The sequence below is a fragment of the Nerophis ophidion genome, linkage group LG06, assembly GCF_033978795.1.
Source record: "Nerophis ophidion isolate RoL-2023_Sa linkage group LG06, RoL_Noph_v1.0, whole genome shotgun sequence".
NCBI classification, from domain to species: Eukaryota; Metazoa; Chordata; class Actinopteri; order Syngnathiformes; family Syngnathidae; genus Nerophis; species Nerophis ophidion.
Window position 1 is genome coordinate 62,601,026 of NC_084616.1, and position 26,886 is coordinate 62,627,911.

Sequence of the window (26,886 nt, forward strand, 5' to 3'; positions counted from 1 at the left end):
ATAATCTTGAACTGTAGAACATTCACAGTCATTAATTATAAACGAGTACAAGCTTTAATTATGCAGGTGTGTTTTCCTTCCTCTACACCAGTGGTTCTTAAAGGGGAACATTATCACCAGACCTATGTAGGCGTCAATATATACCTTCATGGTGCAGAAAAAAGACCATATATTTTTTTAACCGATTTCCGAAGTCTAAATGGGTGAATTTTGGCGAATTAAACGCCTTTCTGTTTATCACTCTGTGGCGATGACGTCTGAACGTGACGTCACCGAGGTAATACAGCCGCCATTTTCATTTTCAACACATTGCAAACACCGGGTCTCAGCTCTGTTATTTTCAGTTTTTTCGACTATTTTTTGGAACCTTGGAGACATCATGCCTCGTCGGTGTGTTGTCGGAAGGTGTAACAACACTAACAGGGGGGGATTCAAGTTGCACCACTTGCCTGAAGATGCGAAAGTGTCTGCCGCCAGACCCCCATTGAATTTGCTGGAGTGTCTCCACATTTTACCGGCGATGACAGACATGGTACAGAGATGTATGGATAACCTGCAGATGCATTTCCAACGATAAAGTCAAGGAAATCACAAAGGGGAGTTTTGTTGATGTTGTTGACTTATGTGCTAATCAGACATATTAGGTATCGGCGTGACTGCCAGCTAATCGATGCTAACATGCTACACTAATCGATGCTAACATGCTATTTACTGGCAGTGCTAAAGCAGACATGGCACAGAGATGTATGGATAACCTGCGGATGCATTTGCAACGATAAAGTCAACGAAATAACAAAGGTGAGTTTTGTTGATGTTGACTGCCAGCTAATCGATGCTAACATGCTATGCTAATCGATGCTAAAATGCTATTTACCGGCGGTGCTAAAGCAGACATGGCACAGAGATGTATGGATAACCTGCAGATGCATTTGCAACTATATTACGTTTCCTTCCACCCACATTTAATGCGAAAAAAACACTTACCAATCGAAGGATTTAAGTTGCTCCAGTGTCACAAGATGCGAAAGTCCTGATCGTTTGGTCCGCACATTTTACCGGCGATGCTAACGCAGCTATTCGGCCATGCTATGGCTATGAATAGCGTCAATAGCTATTCGCCCAATAGCTTCAATTTCTTCTTCAATACTTTCATACTCCAACCATCCGTTTCAATACATGCGTAATCTGTTGAATCGCTTAAGCCGCTGAAATCCGAGTCTGAATCCGAGCTAATGTCACTATATCTTACTGTGCTATTCGCCATTGTTTGTTTTGTATTGGCAGCACTGGGTGACGTCACAGGGAAATGAACAGTGTCTTGGCAGAGAGCGAAAAAAAGGCACTTTAAAGCTTTTTTTAGGGATATTCCGGGACCGGTAAAATTTTGAAAAAAAATTAAAAAAATTAAACAAGCCCCTGGGAGTTGATTTTTATTGTTTTTAACCCTTTTGAAATTGTGATAATGTTCCCCTTTAACCTTGTTGGAGGTACTGAACCCCACGAGTTTCATATGCACATTCACCAAACCCTTCTTTAGTAAAAATTGTTATTATTTTTTTTTTCATATTCACGAAAAAACTATATGTTTTTTTACTGGTGCACAAAATGAACCATGCATGAACATCACCTTGTTCAAAGAACAAAACCAACATGGAGCACGAACTCACAAAAAAATTACACACCTTAAACACATTACCATGAATTGATTAACGTGGACCCCGATTTAAACAAGTTGAATAAATTATTTGGGTGTTACCATTTAGTGGTGAATTGTACGGAATATGTACTGTACTGTGTAAACTGTACTGTTTCATATAATGTATTCTCTCTCTTTGCAATCTGATAGTAAAAGTTTCAAATCGATCAAACAACCTGCAAATCAGATAGAAAATTAGAAGGAACATTGTTTTGGTGTAATCATAATACGCTGATAGGGAGAAGTTTTCATTTACACGATAAATCGGATGTGTCTTTACCTCCGTGGCGGAGGCTCCGCCGAACCCCTGAGGCCGACTCACCGAACCCCTAGGGTTGGATCGAACCCAGGTTAAGAACCACTGCTCCCAATCTCCATCCCTCCCTCATTGTTCTGCCTCAGCCCAAGTCACTTCTAATTGACGGTGATAGTGATATCACAGTAGTGACGGCCCCTGTCCGAGGATAATTGTAACCACAGCTCCTATTTCAAACTTCATTACATTTCAAAGCAACAATTTGCAGATGACGAGGCCAGCAGGAGCACTGTGTGGGCCTTTAGAATGGTTGTGAGTGGGGGAAGGGAGGAGAAACAAAAATGAATAGGATTGTGAAGTGGAGGGGCATTCAGTCCTTCTTATGCTTTTTCTTGTGGAGATAAAGCGATAGATGCAAAGGAGATGAAGAACGTGTCACACATGGCCGGGGTAATTACATTAAGCCGCACTCTTAAGGGGTTTAACACGAGCCCTTTGTGCGAACGTCCTAAGCCATGCCCGACAGGATTAGGTCCCCGTAATGACTCTTTAATTTGCAAACTAATTCAAGTCTGTAATTGGCCTTCCACTGAAACCACTGGAGCACGAAAAGTCTAAAACTCTCTGTTTTATGATTATTGTTCAGCTGAATGTCACACATACCACGGAGAGTTGTCTGCTGCACAATGGTGAGCGGAGCCAGGAGTGAGAAAACCAACGTGGTAGATATGGGCGACAGCAAATATAACAGATAGCAAAAGAAAAAAAGAACTCAACAGACATTAAGTTTCCCTTGTCGGAAGCAGTACTGGGATCATTATGGTCTGCCAAATGTTCAATGAAATGAGTTGCCATTGTGTTCTTTTGTTCTTCCTTGCCCACTTTTCTACTTTGGAGTCCTCTCGATTGAAAAGGACCTAAATTAACATTCCTACAAGCGGTGGGAATCTTTGGGCACCTCACGATTCGATTCCATTTCAGTTATTGGGGTGACAATACGTTTTAGAATACATTTTCGATAAAACACAATTCTTGTAATATATCCTATGGCAGCGGTTCTCAACCTTTTTTCAGTGATGTACCCCCTGTGAACATTTTTTTAATTCAAGTACCCCCTAATCATAGCAAAGCATTCTTGCTTGAAAAAAAATAGATAAAGAAGTAAAATACAGCAATATGTCATCAGTTTCTGATTTATTAAATTGTACAACAGTGCAAAATATTGCTCATTTGTAGTGGTCTTTCTTGAACTATTTGGAAAAAAAGATATAAAAACAACTAAAAACTTGTTGAAAAATAAAGAAGTGATTCAACTATAAATACAGATTTCTACACATAGAAGTAATCATCAACTTAAAGTGCCCTCTTTGGGGATTGTAATAGAGATCCATCTGGATTCATGAACTTAATTCTAAACATTTCTTCACAAAAAAAGGAATCTTTAATACCAATATATATGGAACATGTCCACAAAAAAATTAGCTGTCAACACTGAATATTGCATTGTTGTATATCTTTTCACAGTTTATGAATTTACATTAATATTTTGTTGAAGTATTATTCAATAAATATATTCATAAAGGATTTTTCAATTGTTGCTATTTTTTGAATATATTTTTAAAATCTCACGTACCCCTTGGCATACCTTCAAGTACCCCCAGGGGTACGTGTACTCCCATTTGAGAACCACTGTTCTATGGTATGTACATTAGAATTAAAACTTTTCAAAGGTTCAAAGGTTACAAAAGCTCCTCTTGGCTGCTAACGTACAACTTATATGTACAGAGTTGGGCTAAAAAACTTCATTTTAAAAATGTATTTATAAATGTATTCAAAAAAATAATTTACAAAAATCACAAAATGTGATCTCATAAGAGAAAATCGTGCAACCCCGACTCCAACTGAATCCCAGCTTTACAATGCTTAGAATTATAAAAGGCAATTGAGAAAACTTACAAATACAGTTCTTATTAACTACAACACTAAAAAAAGTAATCCATAAAAGCAACAGTATCAAAAAACAATAACACAAATAATAGTTGTTGAATGTAATAATCCAAAATGTGATGCTTAAGAATTTTTTTTTTTTTTTTTAGTACTAAACTGCTGTGGAATACCGCATTGGGTGATGAACTTGATTTAACTCCAGAAAATGTCCAATTCAAATATATACACAAATAATAAAAATACACCAATTTTACAATCATACTGTACTATACAAAATTATTTGAACCACCCACAACTGTGTCATAGAATTGAAATAACTAATTTATATTTGATACGTTTTAATAATTACATGACAAAAAGATAAACAAACATTGGTGGTTAGAAAATAACCCAATGTGGAGCTCAGCCTCTATTCTGAGCAAATTTTATTGTTTACGGTAGCAGCTGCATTCAGCTAAATAAAGGCACGGCGGGGAAACAAATAACTATTAATCAAGGAAATACAAAATGATCTATTGCCTTTAACATTCATCAGTGTCATTTTAATGCTACTTATGCAATTTCCTTTTCAACCTGTGTGATATGCATCATGCCGCAATACCTGGTCTAGAGCCTTCATCCACCGATCCATTGTACACCTGGTTCTTGAACTCTGGCCTGTTGTCGTTCATGTCGATAACAAAGATATACAGATCAATGGGGTTCTCCACTTTATTCCCATTCATGTCCACAGCATGTGCTCGGAGCTGAAAGACAGAAGACGTCCGACCATGAGTCATAATCAATCATCCAGAAGCCGAAAAGTAATAAGCTAATGAAGAGGCTGTTTGGTTTGTGCTGTATCCAGAGAAACAAAAGAATGACTGGTCACCACAAGGTTAAAACGTTTGGTAAATTGGATGACTAAAAATGACATATATCATTCAACGCAAAAAATGTAAGTAATACCATTTCTTGTGTAACTTTAAACACTTACGAGAAACATATTATGCAATTTCTTCACATGTTTATTATGAAGAGATGGGAACTTATTTGATGCCTGTGGCATGCTTGGGTCAAAATACCATAGTGATTAAGAATTAAAACACACTTAAAGGGGAACTGCACTTTTTTTTAAATTGTGCCTTATGTTCACAATCATTATTAAAGACACGAAGACAAAAGTTTTTTTTTCGTTTTTTTTCCGCTTTCTGTCGTATTAAAATAGGCTCGTTCTTGGTGGCTAGCAATGCAGCAAAAGGGAGCAATCAATTCTACCTCTAAATCACTTTAAAAATGCATTCAAAATCCATCAACAATACTTCATTTATGTTTCATAACCTGTATAATAACCAAACAGTAGCGACATTGTTATGGTGAAAAAACTCTTTTTTTAGAGTACTAACATGTTAGCTTCTACGGTATTAGCCGTAGAAGCTAACTACGGCAAGAAATAAACTGGCTCCTACAAACCTCGTTTCCATATGAGTTGGGAAATTGTGTTAGATGTAAATATAAACGGAATACAATGATTTGCAAATCTTTTCAATCCATATTCAGTTGAATATGCTACAAAGACAACATATTTAATGTTCAAACTGATAAACATTTATTGCTTAAATGCTCAGTCTTTCACAAGAAAGGATGGGGCGAGGTACACCCCTTTGTCCACAACTGCGTGAACAAATAGTCAAACAGTTTAAGAACAACGTTTCTCAAAGTGCAATTGCAAGAAATTTAGGGATTTCAACAAATAAGGTCCATAATATCATCAAAAGATTCAGGGAATCTGGAGAAATCACTCCACGTAAGCGGCATGGCCGGACACCAACATCGAATGACCGTGACCTTCGATCACTCAGACGGCACTGTATCAAAAACCGACATCAATCTCTAAAGGATATCACCACATGGGCTCTGGAACACTTCAGAAAACCACTGTCACTAAATACAGTTTGTTGCTACATCTGTAAGTGCAAGTTAAAGCTCCACTATGCAAAGCAAAAGCCACTTATCAACAACATCCAAAAAGGCCGCCGACTTCTCCGGGCCCGAGATCATCTAAGATGGACTGATGCAAAGAGGAAAAGTGTTCTGTGGTCTGACGAGTCCACATTTCCAATTGTTTTGAATGAAGCGTAAAATACGACTGTTGAACAACTGAAGCTCTACATAAATTCCACTCTCTAAGCTTCAACAATTAGTTTCCTCAGTTTCCAAACATTTATTGAGTGTTGTTAAGAGAAAAGGTGATGTAACACAGTGGTGAACATGCCCTTTCCCAACTACTTTGGCACGTGTAGCAGCCATGAAATTCTAAGTTAATTATTATTTGCAAAAAATAAAATAAAGTTTATGAGTTTGAATATAAAATATCTTGTTTTTGTAGTACATTCAATTGAATATGGGTTGAAAAGGATTTGCAAATCATTGTATTCCGTTTATATTACATCTAACACAATTTCCCAACTCATATGGAAACGGGGCTTATACATCAGCACGAAGCACATTTGAGTTTGTAATGCAGAACACTGCACCGAGACATTAATCTGTACTAACAGAAAGACATGAACAATCATATTACAGTATCTTTAAAGTATTAGCCCACGTTTCATGTTTGTTTGTACACACCTAGCCAGACCGTGTATGTGCAGTAGTTGTAAAAACACACATGATGTCCTGCGTGTATCATGATCAATATTGTAATGGCCATAAGGGTCTGTTGATGTGTATACAGTATATATAATAAATACTGCCAGTCACAATTAACTTTTTTAAAGTTACGCAATAATTACTTCCCCTAGTAATTAATTACATATATTAAAGGCCTACTGAAATGATATTTTCTTATTTAAACAGGGATAGCAGGTCCAGTCTATGTGTCATACTTGATCATTTCGCGATATTGCCATATTTTTGCTGAAAGGATTTAGTAGAGAACATCCACGATAAAGTTCGCAACTTTCGGTGCTAAGAGAAAAGCCCTGCCTTTACCAGAAGTCGCAGACGATGACGTCGCAAGTGTGGGGGCTCTTCACATATTCACATTGTTTTTAATGGGAGCCTCCAACAAAAACAGCTATTCGGACCGAGAAAACAACAATTTCCCCATTAATTTGAGCGAGGATGAAAGATTCGTGTTTGAGGATATTGATAGCGACGGACTAGAAAAAAAAACAAGTTAAAAAAAAAAACGCGTTTGCATTGGGACGGATTCTGATGTTTTTAGACACATTTACTGGGATAATTCTGGGAAATCCGTTATCTTTCTATTGTGTTGCTAGTGTTTTAGTGAGTTTAACAGTACCTGATAGTCGGAGGTATGTGTCCACGGGTGTGTTGACGGCAGCTTTATGGACGGCACAAGCTCAGCTGATCTCCGGTAAGAACCGACTTTTTACCACAATTTTCTCACTGAAACCTGCTGGTTGACATTCGGTCGGGATCCATGTTCGCTGTGATCCATAGTAAAGTTTTACCTCAGTGAATTTTAAACAAGGAATCACCGTGTGTTTGTGTGGCTAAAGGCTAAAGCTTCCCAACGCCATCTTTGACTTCTCCAATATTAATTGAACAAATTGCAAAGGATTCAGCAACACAGATCTCCAAAATACTGTGGAATTATGCCGTTAAAGCAGACGACTTTTGGCTGTGTGTGTGCGCAGCGCTCATATTCCCTAACAGCAAGTGATGTCAAGCGTACATTGATGACGCAACATTTTCAAGAAAAAACTCCTTGGAAATTTAAAATTGCAATTTAGTAAACTAAAAAGGCCGTATTGGCATGCGTTGCAATGTTAATATTTCATCATTGATATACAAACTATCAGACTGCGTGGTGGGTAGTAGTGGGTTTCAGTAGGTCTTTAAAGAGTCATTTCGTAATTAATTCAATGTCTTATTTGGCAAAATAAAGAGTAACTTTAATACATTATTTTTCACAGTATTTTTCCAAAGACCCTATAGGTCAGATTGTTTTTCATTCTTCTTTAAACAATGCAGGTTTTTCTATATCTCTTATCTAAATGTCAGCCATCAGTACCGATCAAACAGCTCACACAGCACATGTGGGTGCACTACATTATTTTTCCAACGCTTATTATAATCCTTAAAGGGAAATGTACACTGTTGTATAGTTTTAAACTCGAAGCAAAGAGTATTCATCAAAAGGGATGTGAAATTGACTGAAAGCTACTACAGTAGAGGAAGCCCTGAGGAAAATAAATAAATTGGGAAATCTTTTCACATGAGAACATCCTATTTATTTCTTGGTCATGTATGGAGAATTTAGGAAGTCTTTCATCAGAGCTCGGCTGATGGGAATACGCTTTTTGGATACTGCGGGAACATGAGAGCCAGATAAGTGAAATCTTCTGCAAGCTCATTGCAGGAGGATATAGAGTAAGCAGTAGCCTCTGTTGCCGCCGTCGACGCAAAAGAGGTGAAGATCCACTCCACTGGAGCCCATCCTCTCTTCTTCACCATCTCCTTCCATTTTGCACCTCCGCTGAAATTGCGTCTCCAGGTCTCCAGGAGGTTAATTTGACTTTACTTTCTCCACTGCATTGTCTGATCTGTCCTGCACCCAATATCCGTGCTCTGCTATCCCATCTCGCCGGCTGAGAGCGAGGTCCTTTATCTGGGCCCACCCTCTTCCAAACATCCCACATGTGAGCACACATTCTTAATTCAATAGCAGCAGGAGTTTGAGATTACAGCTATGTTTAAAGAAGGCAAAATGTAATTCTGGTTTTACATTATAGTTATTATCTTGGAATGCATGAGGAGTGGGGGGAGGGGGGAGCAAAGCGGGTACAATACAGTGTTTCGTGTTTGGCAACGAGACAACATCGGGACAGATTGGACACCAAAAGCTCCAAGTTTTTCTTGGAAGAATGCATCCTGTAGCATGGTGAGCGCTTCTTTAGAAATAAAAAACACAAACATATGGTCTGTCTAAGTAGATTTTAGTTAAACAGACACAGTATGTTTAATTAAACTCAGTCCCCTCTTTTGCCCTTGGTTGACACAGATCAAATTGTTTTTGCGAGTCTAAATGCGCTATAGTGCTTCAAATCTGAACTTTTTGCATCAGATTTGAGCCACATCAGGAGGTAGTTCGAATACGAATGGATTCTGACCTTTACAATGTGAATATCTGTCGAAAAAGAATTGCCACCTGACTGCAAAGTTTTTTTTTTTGGCGGTCCAAATTTCAGTACATCACAAGTAAATAGTATGCAACTAATACGCTGTATAAGGGACGGCGTGGCACAGTGGGAGAGTGGCCGTGCGCAACTAGAGGGTCCCTGGTTCAATTCCCACCTAATACCAACCTCGTCACATCCGTTGTGTCCTGAGCAAGACACTTTACTCTTGCTCCTGATGGGTGCTGGTTAGCGCCTTGCACGATAGCTCCCTCCATCAGTGTGTGAATGTGTGTGTGAATGTGTGTGTGAATGGGTAAACGTGGAAGTAGTGTCAAAGCGCTTTGAGTACCTTGAAGGTAGAAAAGCGCTATACAAGTACAACCCATTTATAATTTATATATATATATATATATATATATATATATATATATATATATATATATATATATATATAAACCCCGTTTCCATATGAGTTGGGAAATTGTGTTAGATGTAAATATAAACGGAATACAATGATTTGCAAATCCTTTTCAACCCATATTCAATTGAATGCACTACAAAGAAAAGATATTTGCTGTTCCAACTCATAAATTGTTTTAATTTTTTTTGCAAATAATATTTAACTTAGAATTTCATGGCTGGAAGACATGCCAAAGTAGTTGGGAAAGGACATGTTCACCACTCTGTTACATCACCGTTTCTTTTAACAACACTCAATAAACGTTTGGGAACTGAGGAAATTAATTGTTAAAGCTTTGAAAGTGGAATTCTTTCCCATTCTTGTTTTATGAAGAGCTTCAGTCGTTCAACAGTCCGGGGTCTCAGCTGTCGTAATTTACGCTTCATAATTCGCCACACATTTTCGATGGGAGACAGGTGGGCCAGGAAAGTACCCGCACTCTTTTTTTACGAAGCCATGCTGTTGTAACACGTGCTGAATGTGGCTTGGCATTGTCCCGCTGAAATAAGCAGGGGCGTCTATGAAAAAGACGGCGCTTAGATGGCAGCATATGTTGTTCCAAAAACTGTATGTACCTTTCAGCATTAATGGTGCCTTCACAGATGTGTAAGTTACCCATGCCTTGGACACTAATGCACCCCCATACCATCACAGATGCTGGCTTTTGAACTTTGCGTCGATAACAGTCTGGATAGTTGGCTTCCCCTTTGGTCCGGATGACACAATAGCGAATATTTCCAAAAACAAGTTTAAATGTGGACCCGTCAGACCACAGAACACTTTTCCACTTTGCATCAGTCCATCTCAGATGATCTCGGGCCCAGAGAAGCCGGCTGTGTTTCTGGATGTTGTTGATAAATGGCTTCCGCTTTGCATAGTAGAGCTTTAACTTGCACTTACAGATGTTGCGACCAACTGTATTTAGTGACAGTGGTTTTCTGAAGTGTTCCTGAGTCCATGTGATGATATCCTTTAGAGATTGATGTCGGTTTTTGATACGTGTCATCTGAGGGATCGAAGGTCACGGTCATTCAATGTTGGTTTCCGGCCATGACGCTTACGTTAAGGGATTTCTCCAGATCATCTGAACCTTTTGATGATATTATGGACCGTAGATGTTGAAATCCCTAAATTTCTTGCAATTGCACTTTGAGAAACGTTGTTCTTGAACTGTTTGACTATTTGCTCACGCAGTTGTGGACAAAGGGGTGTACGTCGCCCCATCCTTTCTTGGGAAAGACTGAGCATTTTTTGGGAAGCTGTTTTTATACCCAATCATGGCACCCACCTGTTCCTAATTAGCCCGCACACCTGTGGGATTATATATATATATATATATATATATATATATATATATATATATATATGTATATATATATATATATGTATATATATATATATAATCAAGCACTTGGGCATGGGGACTGTTTCTACAAACAGTTGTGAAAGAATGGGCCGCTCTCAATGATTTCCAGCATAGAACTGTCATAGGACGCCATCTGTGCTACAAATCCAGTCTTGAAATTTCCTTGCTCTTAAATATTCCAAAGTCAACTTAATCATAAGAAAAGTGAAGAGTTTAGGAACAACAGCAAGTCAGCCACCATGTAAACTGGGTCAGTTGATGCTGAAGTGCATAGTGCAAAGACTTTCTGCACATTCAGTTGCAATAGAGCTCCAAACTTTATGTGACATTCCATTTAGCCCACGTACAGTATGCCGAGATCTTCATGGATACGGTTTCCATGGCCGAGCAGCCTAATCTAAGCCATACATCACCAAGTCAAATGCTAAGGGTCGGATGCAGTGGTGTAAAGCACGTCGCCACTGGACTCGAGAGCAGTGGAGACACCATCTCTGGAGTGATGAATCACACTTTTAATAATTATAATAATAATAATAATGGATTAGATTTATATCGCGCTTTTGTATTGTTAGATACTCAAAGCGCTCACAGAGAAGTGGGAACCCATCATTCATTCACACCTGGTGGTGGTAAGCTACATCTGTAGCCACAGCTGCCCCGGGGTAGACTGAAGGAAGCATGGCTGCCAGTTTTCCCCTTCATTCACCAGTGTGAGCGGCACCGGGAGCAAGGGTGAAATGTCCTGCCCAAGGACACAACGGCAGCCATTTTGGATGTCAATAGCGAACCTGCAAACCTCAGGTTTCTGGCACAGCCGCTCTACCCACTACGCCATGCCGCCCCATCTGGCAATCTGTTGGACCATTCTGGCTTTGGAGGTTGCCAGGAAAACGCTACATTTCAGACTGCATCGTACCCAGTGTGAAATTTGGTGGAGGAGAAATTATGGTGTGGGGTTGGTTTTTCAGGAGTTGGGCTTGGCCCTCTAGTTCCAGTGAAAGGAACTCTGAATGCTCCAAGATACCAAAACAATTTGGGCAATTCCATGGGATGGCACTTCAAGTTCATATGTGACTAAACATCCATCCATCCATCCATTTTTCCACCGCTTATTCCCTTTTAGGGGTCGCGGGGGGCGCTGGCGCCTATCTCAGCTACAAGGCGGGGTACACCCTGGACAAGTCGCCACCTCATCGCAAGGCCAACACAGATAGACAGACACATTCACACTCACATTCACACCTATCCCCAGGTGCATGTTTTTGGAGGTGGGAGGAAGCCGGAGTACCCGGAGGGAACCCACGCATTCATGGCGAGAACATGCAAACTCCACACAGAAAGATCCCGAGCCTGGATTTGAACCCAGGACTGCAGGAACTTTGTATTGTGAGGCAGACGCACTAACCCCTCTTCTACCGTGAAGCCCTGTGACTAAACACAGATGGCCAAATACTTTTGGCAATGTAGTGTGTGTATATATATATATATATATATATATATACATGTTTTTTGGTTCAGTCCAGGGATCTTGGGCTCGAAAAGGTTGGTGACCACTGCAGTTGACAAACTCACATGATAAGATGAGCGATGTTCTCGGTCCAGAGGTTTGGTAACGAACATCTTTCCAAGCACCGGGTCAATGTTGAAGACCTCATTGGGTGGTTGATCTGCTCCGACCCCAGTGATGCTGTATCGGATGGAGATGTCCTGATCTTGGTCTGAGCGAATCTGTTGCAGCAAAAAAATAATATATTTTTGAGCAGAAGACTAAACCGTTTTTTTAAGTAGATTTATATAGACTATAATAAAATCACATTACATAAAATGTTGGCACAATGTGCACACCACCATGAGGTGTTTATTATTCAAACATTATTTACAGTATCTGAGTTCAATAATTGTGTCCTTGAAGCACTGTGATCTCGAGGACCAGATATTCCATATTATTCACAAGAAACACACACAGAAAAGGACACATTGCGCACACACACCGTTCACACACATTCATCACAGAATGGCATTTCAAGCTATCGCATACTCAAGTACTTCATTAGTGCGGCCGCGAAGACCATTCTGTTTGCACCGTTTCAAAAAATGATATACAAAATCCAATACTTTAAAAGGGGGAAGAAAAATAATCAAGACACATGTATTGTTGATTTTTAATGACTGGCTGGTGTCAAGCTGGGTATGCAAACATGTTGTGATCAGAAATAACAATTAGACAGGGGAATTAAAAGACTGATTAAAAACACAGTTAGCTGTGTCAGAATCCAATGCAATCCAATCCACTGTATTTATATAGCACATTTAACCAACAAAAGTGTTTCCAAAGTGCTGCACAACAATATTAAAAAAATGTTCAAATATTATCCTTAACTTCACCAATGAATGAATAAAAAACATTTTCTTATCCAAAACCAATATAAAAACAATACAAAAATAAATAGATTTCAAACAATAAATAGAAATCAAAATTTAAAAACACAGAGGACCACACAACTCACGTACTGTTAAAAGCCAGAGAATAAAAGTGGGTCTTAAGACGAGACTTAAATCTCTCCACTGTGGGAGCCGTGGAGGGAAACATGTTTATATGTATTGCCAGTGTGGTGCTGTCAGGGGAGGCAAGTGAGGCAGTGCCTCACCTCCCACCAGGTGGCTTAACCATGAGATGTTCCAAAACAAAGTAATAAAATGAAATAAGTTTTAATATTTCTCTTTTGGTTTTTGCTTTATATGTGATTTTGGTGTGGTTCCTGTATATTTTGATGATTTTCATGGTCAAAATCGCGGGAATTCCATGTTTTCCTGATCAAAACAACGCAGCATAGGAGAAGTGAGGCAGACACAGGCGGTGCCTCCATGGCTACACACAGTGTGTATTGGGCGTGTGCGTGCGAGGGGGCGCATGCTTGTTGCCACAGGGAAAAGGCAGGCCATGAGGCAGCAAGTACCTCTGTCTCAAGGTAGAGGGCGATATATTGTCAACTTGCAATTCAATGCCTCAGCAGTACTCTGACTTGCCACACTGGGAGAAGTGGGGGCGTTTAAGCTAGCAGACAGAGGTCTGTCCAGCAGAAGCCAGCTTTTTTTCTTTTAACTGTATTTATAACAAACATGGCATTTTTATTAGAGTAAGCCAGCGTTTGTGGGTGTTTTTTGTCAGAGGCAAAAATATTGTTTAATTTCTTGGAATGAAATGTAATTAAATGAATGTTTCTGTCAATATGGAAGATTATATACTGTATCCAAGATGTAATACTTCTCTAAACTGGACTTTAAGACAAAATGAATGTGGTCATACAAAGTATGTTTTTATGGAGGATAGCTATTGCTGCTTCAGATACAAATACAGCAAGGTAAGATACACTCACAATACTTGATTTATTTTGTTAAAAGCAAATGGGACCAAAAAGTATTTAATAACAACTTTATTAAATACTTTTTGGAACCATTTATCATATCATAATATCATTATGATAATGTTTTTATGAAAGCGAATAACTCCCTTTTTTTCCGGTTACTCTAATGTGCAACCTAAATCAACAATGACTAAAGCTGCACATATGAACTTAAGTAAAAAAAAAAAAGAAGAAGAAAAAAAAAAGTATGCATCCCTCACCTGGTGTTTAGTTCACCGCACGTCGCTGTGTGTTACGTACAAAACAAATGTTGGTAGAAAAAACAACAACATTTGGTAGGCCTTTATAGTCATTGCACAAGTACAACGAAACTTTGTTTTCAGCACAAACTCGTTCAAGATTAGACAAACAAACGGTGTACAGGGTTACGGAACAGAAACGCTGATGGGTCGCCAAAAGGTGCCCCGTAGAAGATGAGAAAAAGGTAATACGCTGGGGGAGGATGAGTAAAAAAATACAATCTAGACTGGGCTCCTAAGGGGGCCCAGTCTGGAGTGGGAAAAAACCTCCATAGCAAGGCACATACACATATCACAACATCCATTTCGAAACTTGCCAACAGAGGGCAGGGAGAGGGGGCTACGCTGGAAAGCTGCAGCTCTTCAGGCGCTGCCATTCCATCCATCACCCTAAGGCATTTGCGTAAAGGGCGTTGGATGGGGGGTGGGGTATGTTTGTGTGGCGTATATTTTTGTGGATGCATGTGTGTGTGTAAGCCTGCAGCGTGTCTCTTTTCCGTGGCCTTGATGTCGTGCAGTCGCTAATCCAAAGTCAACAACAACAGGTGTGTGTCCATTAGAGACAAGCAGGGATTTTGTTGTGTATTTGCCGCACCGTCTCAAAGCCAGGGAAACAATTCAAGTCAGAATGTTTCGTATGCGAGTGAAAATAAAATGTGCTTTTCACTTGAAATTGTCTATGACTGATGCTCAAAATTCATCCAAATCACAAGAGTGTCCACAGTTCTTCCCGCATCTTCCAATCATTTGTAGCAGCTTTGGGGTACTTTGAAGACCGCCAACAAATTCCAATTTGTCAACACCAGAGCAACGCTTACTCCAATTAGCAGATGTCCTGTTGTCATAACTCTAAATAGGTGGATATATTCACGTCCTCGACTGAAAGGGTCGTCAGGCACGCGGCACTCCTTCTTCTCCCTAGAGTCCGCCGTATGTCCAGCAACATCCGCTTCGTCACGACTAGCAGGTTCCCCCAAACCCAAGATCTTGTCGATTTCGTTGAGGCCAGTTAAATAGTTCCAATGTTTAGATTTGGAAAGCAGTGCAAAAAGAGGCAACAAGAAAGTTAAGACAAGACAAAGAAGCAAGCAGGAGAGATAAGGGAGAGGAAAGGGGAGCGTCAATGATGGGAAGGACTAATTTATACCCTGACTATGAACAGTAGATACTCATGAATATACAATACTTAGGGCGCAGAATGTGGTTGAAAAAAAAAAAAGACCTGAATCTTGGTTGAGTCGTTTCTGACAAGATAGACATCTGGAAAGTACAGAGTGCCTTGCAATGTTTGGCCAGTAAATTGGACAGACGTGCTGTGTAATTGGAAATAATTTTGATGGCTTTTTAATGTAATGTCCAAATAGAGGGAGTCCAAACCAGCGTCCCATCTCTGTCCATTAAATACATGACAGCCACTGAACATAAGCCAAAATGGCTCAATTATACTCTGTGCCCTGTTTGTGAGCACATCCTGTCGTCACACAATTAACATAACATATTATATTCTATAACCCACCACACAAATCACGTACCCTACACAACTGAATGCTTACAAGCAGTCATCATTACATAAAGCTAGTCTCAAACTCAACCCTCGAAACTACTGGTCTGAATGAAAATACCAGTTGTGATTGAATTAAAGAATGACAAGTGTTTTGCCCTCACTGAATGTGTTGAGGTTATACAGCTTGGCAGACAGCTAACAACCAATCCAGGACGTTCTACTAAAGTCCCAAAGCAGATGAATCCATTTAGGCTCTTTATTGTTGTTGATCTTGCTTTGTCTTGCACTGGATTTTTATTTTTTATTATTATTCTTATTGTAAAACTAAAATACACACAATGACAATGTATGAGCTGTATGATTCAATTAACAAACTGAAATGTAATACACAATATGTAAACATTAGCTTAGAAGATTAAAATAAAATAAAAAAATAAAAAATAGTATTGAGTTAAATAAACAAGTTAAACAGTTTACTTACAGACTTATCTTTTCCAAGGCTTGTAAGAGTTAACATAACTCGTCTACTTCTCATTTTTTATGAACTAAACTAACATCGTAAACCGTAAGTGTCCAAACTAAACCGGAAGTGCCAAACTATTGACGCGCAGCATTTCCCATCGCCACAAGGTGTCAGTAATAGTCCACAATCAAACGGGCATAACAACAAGTATAAAAAACGTCAACTATACTCTCATGACCTGAACTACCTAAAAGTTTGCGTGTATTAAAGCGAGTGCATAATTTGAAAACCCGAAAAAACCCAGCAGGCACAAAACATTGATACAACATTGATTATACGTACATGTCTTTTAGAAATGGCTGTTGCAAAACAGTTGTGTTTGTAAATGATGACAACGCTGGTGTCTAATGTTGGATGCACGTTGTTGGTTGGGAAGTAACCACATTGGTCAAATCAACGTCACAACCTGACATTGAATAAACGTTGTCAGCAAGCATGTTGTTTCAATGTTGTATTAGTGTTGTAAAATATTGGTAAAAAAATGACAAAAATTCTATGGTCAAATTAACATCAGAACCCAACATTGAAACAAACGTCGTCAAAAAGCATGTTGTTCCAATGTTAGGTTTGAGTTGCTGGATGTCAAGACCTAATTCAACAAGTTCTCAACAATGTTTTAATGTCTTGTACTTGCTGGGAAGGTGCTCTATTAAGCTAGCTTTTTAATTATCAAATTTAGTAAGCACAATCCATTTAAGGCCTACTGAAACTCACTACTACCGACCACACAGTCTGATTGTTTATATACCAATGATGAAATACATTGCAACACATGCCAATACGGCCTTTTTAGTTTACTAAATTGCAATTTTAAATTTAGTGATGACGCGTACGCGTGACGTCACTGTAAGGAAATATTAGCGCTGCACCAAACACGGCTAAAAGTCGTCTCTGTTCATGGCGTAATTACACAGTATTAGGACATCCGTGTTGCTGAATCTTTTGAAATTTGTTCATTTAATAATGGAGACTATAAAGAACAATGCTGTTGGTGGAAAGCGGTGGATTGCAGCTTTCTTTAGCACCGGGACACAGCCGGTGTTTCTTTGTCTGTTGTGAAGCGGAGCGGTCAAGCGAACATGTTTTCTCTACGTCAACCAGCATGTTTTTGGATGGGGAAATTGTGATATATATCTTACCGGAGACATCAATGGATTATTCGTCATCCTGCAGCAGCTGTCATGTCAAAAAAGGCAGCTGTGAGCTTGGCTCCTCGGCTTCTCTCTAAGACACTGCGTGTTCACCGCAGCCATCCGACCTCGAGGTATGTCTTTACAATCTTTAAAATCTCACTAAAACACTATTAAAACAATAAGCAGAGAAGGGATCTTCCAGAATTATCCTAGTAAATGTGTCGAAAAACATCTGTATCGCTCACAATGCAATCCCCTTTTTTTGTTTTACTTTATTTATTTCTTTTTTTCTAGTCCTTCGCTATTAATATCCTCAGCCACGAATCTTTCATCCTCGCTCAAATTAATGGGGAAATTGTCGTTTTCTCGGTCCGAATAGCTCTTTTTGTTGGAGCCTCCCATTATAAACAATGTGAGGATGTGAGGAGCCATCAACAGGTGACGTCATCGTCTGCGACTTCCGGTACAGGCAAGACTTTTTTTATTAGCGACCAAAAGTTTCTAACTTTATCGTCGATGTTCTCTACTAAATCCTTTCAGCAAAAATATGGCTATATCTCGAAATGATCAGGTATGAAACATAGAATGGACCTGCTATCCCCGTTTAAATAAGAACATCTCATTTCAGTAGGCCTTTAAGGTGTTTGTCTTCATGGATATTCAAAATGAATGCTGATCATATCAATACCCACAAGACTGGTGGTAGAAAATGCAAATATAATAATTTAGGGCTCGCAATGTGATTCATCAAGAAACTGTTTTGCAGCCATAAACAATATTTAGCACGTCTGGAATTTTCGTATAAACTGGCACACTCACGCACAGATCGCTATGAGACAGGTCGTGAATACAGGCAATAGGCGGAGAGAATATTCCGTCTGTGTAAGTGTCAACATATATGGACTGTGAGAGAAATAAAAATATTAGACACATCGTCTATTCAGCATTTTAAAGATGCTGGATGACTTATAGGCTGATTAAAACAAATTCAATTGATACGTTTTGGTTTTATTTTTTAATGGTGCTAATTTTTTCACGTAGGAAAGTATTATTCTAAATTATTTCCTATACAAAAAAAAAATGTATTGCACAAAACCGCAGAGCCTCCTAGAGCACACCTTCAGTGTGCAAAAGAAGGTTTTGTTTTTTCAGATTGTGCTTCTATATAGGCCAGAGAAGGTGGTACATGTTACGTTTCGTGTCACGGTAGTGTTGGTCATGACCCCAGGATGGAGAGATGGCAGGCGCAGTGCTTTTTAATGAGAAAAATTGTGCGGAATGGAAGTCCACAAAAAGGAAAAACCGTCACAGGACGCATAGGGAAAGCTATGCAACATGGAGGTACAAGGCACGATGATCCAGCCCTGTCTATAGAAAAGGGGTATATAAAAAGCATCCTTAGTGGCAACCAAGAATAGGTTTGTCCTGATTGCCAATAAGGGACAGTTGAGGGAGCCAGCAGTCAGACAGGATACGAGTGGCAAAAAGGAGACAAACAGGAAAAGAAACACAAAAAAGAGCAATGGACATGAAATAAAACCAAATACCACCAATAATAATAATTATAACTAATAATTATGACAAGTACCGTATTTTGCAGATTATAAATCGCTCCGGAGTATACGTCGCAACGGCCGAAAATGCATAATAAAGAAGGAAAAAAAACATATATATGTCGCACTGGAGTATAAATCGCAATTTCGGGGGAAATTTATTGGATAAAATCCAACACCAAGAATAGACATTTGAAAGGCAATTTAAAATAAATAAAGAATAGTGAACAACAGGCTGAATAAGTGTACGTTATATGATGCATAAATAACCAACTGAGAAGGTGCCTGGTATGTTAACATAACATATTATGGTAAGAGCCATTCAAATAACTATAACATATAGAACATGCTATTCGTTTACCAAACAATCTGTCACTCCTAATCAATAAATCCCATGAAATCTTCTTCCTCGATGTCGCTTCTAAACAACTCTGCGAACTCCAAAGGTATGCGCCGCTTCCTCTTGTCGTTTTCTGCTGCATATTTCACTACGTCCAGTTTGTAATCTGCAGTACATGATTTCCTTTTTGGTGCCATTTTTGTTCAGCCCTTCTCAGTTTTTATAAGTTACCGCCAATGATAAAATGATCCATTTTAATAGCTACAGCAGTAGCATATAGCATATAGCAGTTAGCATTCCATGACCCACAATGCATTTCTGCCATGACCCTCCCCCGCCAAATTCTTATTGGTTGACGTGTGTGTGACGATTGCTGACATTTTCTACGTCTCTTCCGCGAATGAGATAAATAATAATATTTGATATTTTACGGTAATGTGTTAATAATTTCACACATAAGTCGCTTCGGAGTATATGTCGCACCCCCGGCCAAACTATGAAAAAAACTGCAACTTATAGTCCGAAAAATACGGTACATATTATGTTTGTGTGCTGCATGCTGTAAAAATGAAAAATCGCTACAGCTTGGATTATATAATGCCATAAATGTTGGAGGAAATATGTTGCTCCATGATGACAGCCACAATGCAAGCAAAAGCCTTGTTTTAATACAGTAGGCAAATCTTTACCACTTTTGCACTTTGTAATTGTACACGCAGTCACCAGCAACATGCACAATAATAGTACACAGTTTTATCATTTGCATACTCTATTAACATACTTGCCAACCCTCAAGGATTTTCCGGGAGACTCCCGAAATTCAGCGCCTCTCCCGAAAACCTCCCGGGACAAGTTTTCTCCCGAAAATCTCCCGAAATTCAGGCGTAGCTGGAGGCCACGCCCCCTCCATCTCCATTAAGACCTGAGTGACGTGTCTGAGAGTGTGTCTGCCCAATGACGTTATAACTGTAGAATGATCGATGGCGAGTTCTTTGTTTCTTATGTGGGTTTATTGTTAGGCAGTTTCATTAACATCCTCTCAGCGCAGTAACAACACACAACAACAGCAGTCATGTTTACGTCTACCACTCTACTGTAAGGCAGTTTGTCTGCTGTAAACAGCATGTGACACTCTTAAACGGGACAATACTGCCATCTACTGTACATGATGCACCAGCACAACACCTCCAGGCAACTTCAACCCTTTATCCTCCTACATTCACATCCCATCTCCCCGGATTGTAAATAACCTAATGTAAATAACCGAATGTATTTCTAATGTATATACTTGTTCTTATGCTATCGGAACTCACTATGTTCTCTGCTCGCTGTACATATCCTACTAAGTCACACCTACACTGTTTTAATGTCCATTTCTTTGTTGATACAATTGTTGATGACTGAAGTCTGCCTCACAATACGAAGGTCCTGCAGTCCTGGGTTCAAATCCAGGCTCGGGATCTTTCTGTGTGGAGTTTGCATGTTCTCCCCTTGAATGCGTGGGTTCCCTCCGGGTACTCCGGCTTCCTCCCACTTCCAAAGACATGCACCTGGCATAGGTTGATTGGCAACACTAAATTGGCCCTAGTGTGTGAATGTGAGTGTGAATGTTGTCTGTCTATCTGTGTTGGCCCTGCGATGAGGTGGCGACTTGTCCAGGGTGTACCCCGCCTTCCGCCCGATTGTAGCTGAGATAGGCGCCAGCGCCCCCCGCGACCCCGAAAGGGAATAAGCGGTAGAAAATGGATGGATGGATGGATGAAGTATTCATATCAACCAAAGCTCCTCATCCCACCCCCCAGATTGTAAATAATTCAATGTATATACTCATGATTAACTTGTGTGATGACTGTATTATGCTGATAGTATATATTTGTACCACGACTTAAACAAGTTGAAAAACTTAGTGCGGTGTTACCATTTAGTGGTCAATTGTACGGAATATGTACTGTATTGTGCAATCTACTAATAAAAGTTTCAATCAATCAATCAATCATGCACATGTGACAATAACATCTACTTTAGAAAGTGCAGTGCACAACTGCGCACACAACAGCTGTAAATAACCACAACCCCCAACCCCCACCTCCCGAAATCAGAGGTCTCAAGGTTGGAAAGTATGTCTATTTAGCATGTGTCATTTTTATCTTAATAGATCAGGGTATATATGTCATTTGCAAAATACATTTCTGTAGTATTGTCTACTAAGAATAAACCTTGCTGAAATGCGAGGGGTGTACTCACTTTTTTTGAGCTACAATATATGAGGAAGCAGGTGTGACCATGGCAGTTGATATACTGTATATAGCAGACTCGAGCATAACGTGTAAATAGCGAATAAAAAAGTTATAGAAATATAAAAATTGGAGGTTTATTACACACGGGCTTCTGCTAGTACAGTAGACACACACACACACACACACACACACACACACAAATACACACCTAAACACCGAAGACTCGACAGCTTTTTCACCGATTCAATGACTACTTCAGTGAAGAGGGGGAATGCACCAGAATAGTTTGTCTAAAGTTGTCTCCGTCTTTCACCACTTGAGGAACCAATTTAGCCTCCTGTCTGACACGCCAAGAATGGTGCCCTGCTGAGGAAAAAGAGCCAGAACAACTAATAAGGGCATAGGAAGGACATAACATCCTCGACAGGTGTCATCCTGCCTCCCTGCACTGGTGCAAACACACCTGTCACCATCACCAACACTGCCTATCACCTCCTTGTTGTCAACCACCACAGGAACTCATGAGGCGTGTCTTTCTGATTAAATAAACAAACGTGAACCATCCGCTCCCGACCGGAAGAAAGTGATCAGGAGCTGTCACAAGATCCTGTCAGTGCTAATTGTGCAGGTTTTTGAATAGGGCACTTTCCTTCCCATGCATAAATGTATGAGCTTGAACAAACTGCAACTTCCACTCCTTCAAAGACTTTTCATAGTCCTGAATTCTAAAATGTCCTGAAAAGACTTCCCTCAACTCAGAGAGAAAGGACAGGCCAGAGTGCAGACTCAGCGATCTATCATGTCCCGTTTGAAGATGCAGGTACCGTAATTACAGTCTTACATATTTTACCCTCCTTGCTCATTCCCTCTTTTCCTCCCCTTTCTTTGTCTCAACGTTACTTTCCCCTTCTGACTCCATTTCAACTCTTTCGCTCAGGCTCAGCTTCCCTTCTGCCTCTTTCTTCTGATCTTTTCCCTACGCCGTGCTCTCCCTCATCACTTTCACTTGCTTCGCTTCAGGTCTCCATGAGGACAGACAGCATGCATGAAAAATGAAATGACTTTAGTCTGTTGGCCTGGCCATGAAATAAATCCTCCCTAGTTAGGAAGCCATAGATCCCATACATTCCATTTCCCCTTTGATTGTATTCTTGTCATCATACACTATATTGCCAAAATGATTTGGCCACCCATCCAAATGATCAGAATCAGGTGTCCTAATCACTTGGCCCGGCCACAGGTGAATAAAATCAAGCACATAGGCATGGAGACCGTTTCTACAAACATTTGTGAAAGAATGGGCCGCTCTCAGGAGCTCAGTGATTTCCAGCGTGGAACTGTCATAGGATGTCACCTGTGCAACAAATCCAGTTGTGAAATTTCCTCGCTCCTAAATATTCCAAAGTCAACTCTATTATAAGAAAAGTGAAGAGTTTGGGAACAACAGCAACTCAGCCACAAAGTGGTAGGCCACGTAAACTGACAGAGAGGGGTCAGCGGATGCTGAAGCGCAAAAAAGGTTACCGACTTTCTGCACAGTCAGTTGCTACAGAGCTCCAAACTTCATGTGACCTTCCAATCAGCCCACGTACAGTACGCAGAGAGCTTCATGGAATGAGTTCCTTGGCCGAACAGCAGACATCACCAAGTCCAATGCAGTGGTGTGAAGCATGGACTCTAAAGTAGTGGAGGCGCCTTATCTGGAGTGATGAATCACGCTTTTTCATCTGGTAATCAGATGGACGAGTCTGCGTTTGGAGGTTGCCAGGAGAACGGTACATTTCGGACTGCATTGTGCAGAGTGTGAAATTCGGTGGAGGAGGAATTATGGTGTGGGGTGGTTTTTTAGGAGTTGGGCTTGGCCCCCTAGTTCCAGTAAAATGCACTTTGAATGCTCCAGGATACCAAAACATTTTGGAAAATTCCATGCTCCCAACCTTTGAGGGAACAGTTTGGAGCAGGCCCCTTCCTCTTCCAACATGACTGCGCACCAGTGCACAAAGCAAGGTACATAAAGACATGGATGACAGAGTCAGGTGTGGATGACCTTAACTGGCCTGCACAGAGTCCTGACCTGAACCGGATAGAACACCTTTGGGATGAATTACAACGGAGACTGAGAGCCTGGGCTTCTCAACTGACATCAGTGTGTGACCTCACCAATGCGCTTTTGGAAGAACGGTCGAAAATTCCTATAAACACACTCCGCAACCTTGTGGACAGCCTCCCCAAAGGAGTTGAAGCTGTATTAGCTGCAAAAGGTGGACAGACATCATATTGAACCCTATGGGTTAGGAATGGGATGGCACTTCAAGTTCATATGTGTGTCAAGGCAGGTGGCCAAATGCTTTTGGCAATATTGTGTATGTCACCGTGTTTGGGACTGTGGTTGTATTGACATTCCAAGCAATTCGCTTTTCCTCCCACATTTGTGCATGGATGCTATCCAAGCTACAGTTAAACAGTAAGAATCTTGCAAAAAGAGTAAAGTTTGGACTGGTGAAATGTTTTGTGTATAGATGACCTATAGTCAACATGATTCCTGTTCACATGGCACTGCAAACATGGCGTAAACCACATGCATGTGTTTCGAATAATAGTGATGCAGTAGCGTTGTAAAAAAAATTGCTATGGGAGTGTTTTAAAGTTTTTGGTCATGCATGTCCTGTTTTCCAAAATCACTATTAACTTTAGGTCTGTCTTTGACTAAGGATGTTCATACTCAAATCGGATTTGTTAGGTTTTCCCCATAGTGAACAATCAGTTGAATCTACAGTATTTTTAAAAGAGAAATAAACAGATGGTGATATGTTGTAGTGTATCATGACTGGTCAGTAGGTGTCAGTAAAATACTGGATATGCTATACATCAATCCACCAGTGTTACGAAATTACTTCAATCAATCAATCAATCAATCAATGTTTACTTATATAGCCCTAAATCACTAGTGTCTCAAAGGGCTGAAAAAAAAAATAGATTCAGTTATTCTTTACCTTCCCAAAAAAGTAATTGAGTTACTAACATAATTATTCTTTAATAGATGTAATTAATTACCCTGGAAAGTTTGAACTTTCAATTATCTGGTGTATGCAGTTGAGAGATGTTTCATGAGAAAAGAGTGCGTGCCTTTCAAAGGCGGTTCCTGATGCCAAGTAAAGCGTGACGTCATTGAAGGTGCGCTCATCGGCAGTTTTAGCACAACATTGGTAGTCTGCAAGTTGGAAGGAGATTGCTGATAGTAATAATGTGTTGGAAAGTGCGTCAATGACTGTGTCTCTTCTTGTCCCTGAACAGGGTATAGCAGGATTATTTTTGTTGATGATTGCAACTTTACTGAATGTTTCTTACTACCTGTGTACGTGTATGTGTGTGTGTGTGTGTGTGTGTGTGTGCGTGTGTGTGTGTGTGTGAGTGTGTGTGTGTGTGTGTGTTCGCTGCCGCTTGCACTAGTAAAAAGCTACTTCCTGAAGTGAACTTGCTGGGATTCTACAGCTGTCTTGCCTGGATCCAAAGTAGCATGCCATGTATCAGTAACAGCGTTGTAACATACATCAAATAAATTGTTTTGATTATTCGTTACTAGAAAAACTAACAGCGTTTTTTCCTAACACTGGTACTACAGCAGTTATATTGTGAACCAATATAACTGCTGTTATATTGGTTCACAGCAGTTAATTGACGGAAGGGCACCACCAGGAGTGGAGCCTGCGGCTTAATTTGACTCAACACGGGGGAATCTTACCTGGGCCTGACACGGAAAGGATTGACAGATTGATGGCTTTTAATGGCATCACCTAAATATGTTATTTGAACATATTTAGGAAAATAATACGGTCTATCTTTCAGAACCGGGTTACCTAAGTTATATTCTTTAACAAAAAAAAAAAATCATTAGCATCATAAAGTATATCGTAACAGTAATCATTTCTGAAAAAAAATGTACGTCTGTATGCTGTCTGTTCCTTATGATTCAATATTTTAGTAAATAAAACCCGGGAAGACAAAATAATTTGTTTTTCTGGCGGTAAACCCTTACAGATCCAACCACATGATTTAGAGAAAGGAGGGGTGAGCAGAACCCACGAAGGAGCCTCCTCATTGGCTGATGCAATATATAGTGACGTGTGTGCATGGTGCGAACTTGTGTTCAGTAAAGCATGGCTGCCGAACACCCACCTGGAAAATTTGCAATACCTGCGCTTGCTGTCACAACATGTACTGCTAAAAAACCCAAAAAGAGGAATTCAGAGGAAGAAAAGAAAGACGCTAGAGGTTAAAAAGACCAACAAAGACAAAACCCGAATAAATATTGTGTCCTGCATAGCTCCGGGATGGAGCTATCACTGAGCACCGGGACGGACAGGCATACTTGCCAACCCTCCCGGATTTTCCGGGAGACTCCCGAAATTCAGCGCCTCTCCCGAAAACCTCCCAGGACAAATTTTCTCCTGAAAATCTCCCGAAATTCAGGCGGAGCTGGAGGCCACGCCCCCTCCAGCTGCATGCAGACCTGACTCAATGTTGTGACCGTCTTAAACAGGACAATACTGCCATCTACTGTACATAGAATAGAATGTAAATATATTCTACATTTAAGTGCAGTCAAGGAACATGCATTAGGGAGTCTTTTCTGAAGCCCACAGTAAAGAAACGTAACTTCATCACGTCGCGTGGTTATCGACTCCAACCCAATATATTACACCGTCGACGAGCAAAATGAAGAAATACGCTAGCACGTTCCAGAACGATTGGAAACAAGAATTTCAGTTTATCCAGGAGAGTTCCAAAGGGAAGGGGTATGTTGCCTGTAAATTTTGTAGAATAGACTTCTCCATTGAACACGGCGGCCGAACAGATATACTCAGCAATGAACGGTCAGTCAGCGAAGCACAAAGCGTCCGCAGCGCAGCATCGTTCACAACCCATTATTATGGCCCACCTCGCAAAATGGAGACTCGATGGTGTATCTTATGCTGAGACAAAGATGGCTATGCTGATAGCTGGAAGCAACATCCCGTTCTCATTTGCAGATGTCTACAACAAATCCGTGAAGGATGGCCCCGGATTCGGAGATTGCT

The 26,886-nt window shown here is 40.1% G+C and overlaps 1 protein-coding gene across 1 annotated transcript in view; it reads right to left on the minus strand.

The window, feature by feature from the left end:
* LOC133555082 (cadherin-4-like) overlaps nucleotides 1-26,886 on the minus strand; it is a 669,978-nt gene that overhangs the window by 89,449 nt on the left and 553,643 nt on the right. Inside the window, exons 7-8 of the mRNA XM_061904548.1 lie at nucleotides 12,427-12,582; nucleotides 4,501-4,645 (exon numbers count right to left, since the gene is read on the minus strand). Of these exons, the coding sequence (XP_061760532.1) occupies nucleotides 4,501-4,645; nucleotides 12,427-12,582 (301 nt within the window). The remainder of the gene's footprint in view (nucleotides 1-4,500; nucleotides 4,646-12,426; nucleotides 12,583-26,886) is intronic.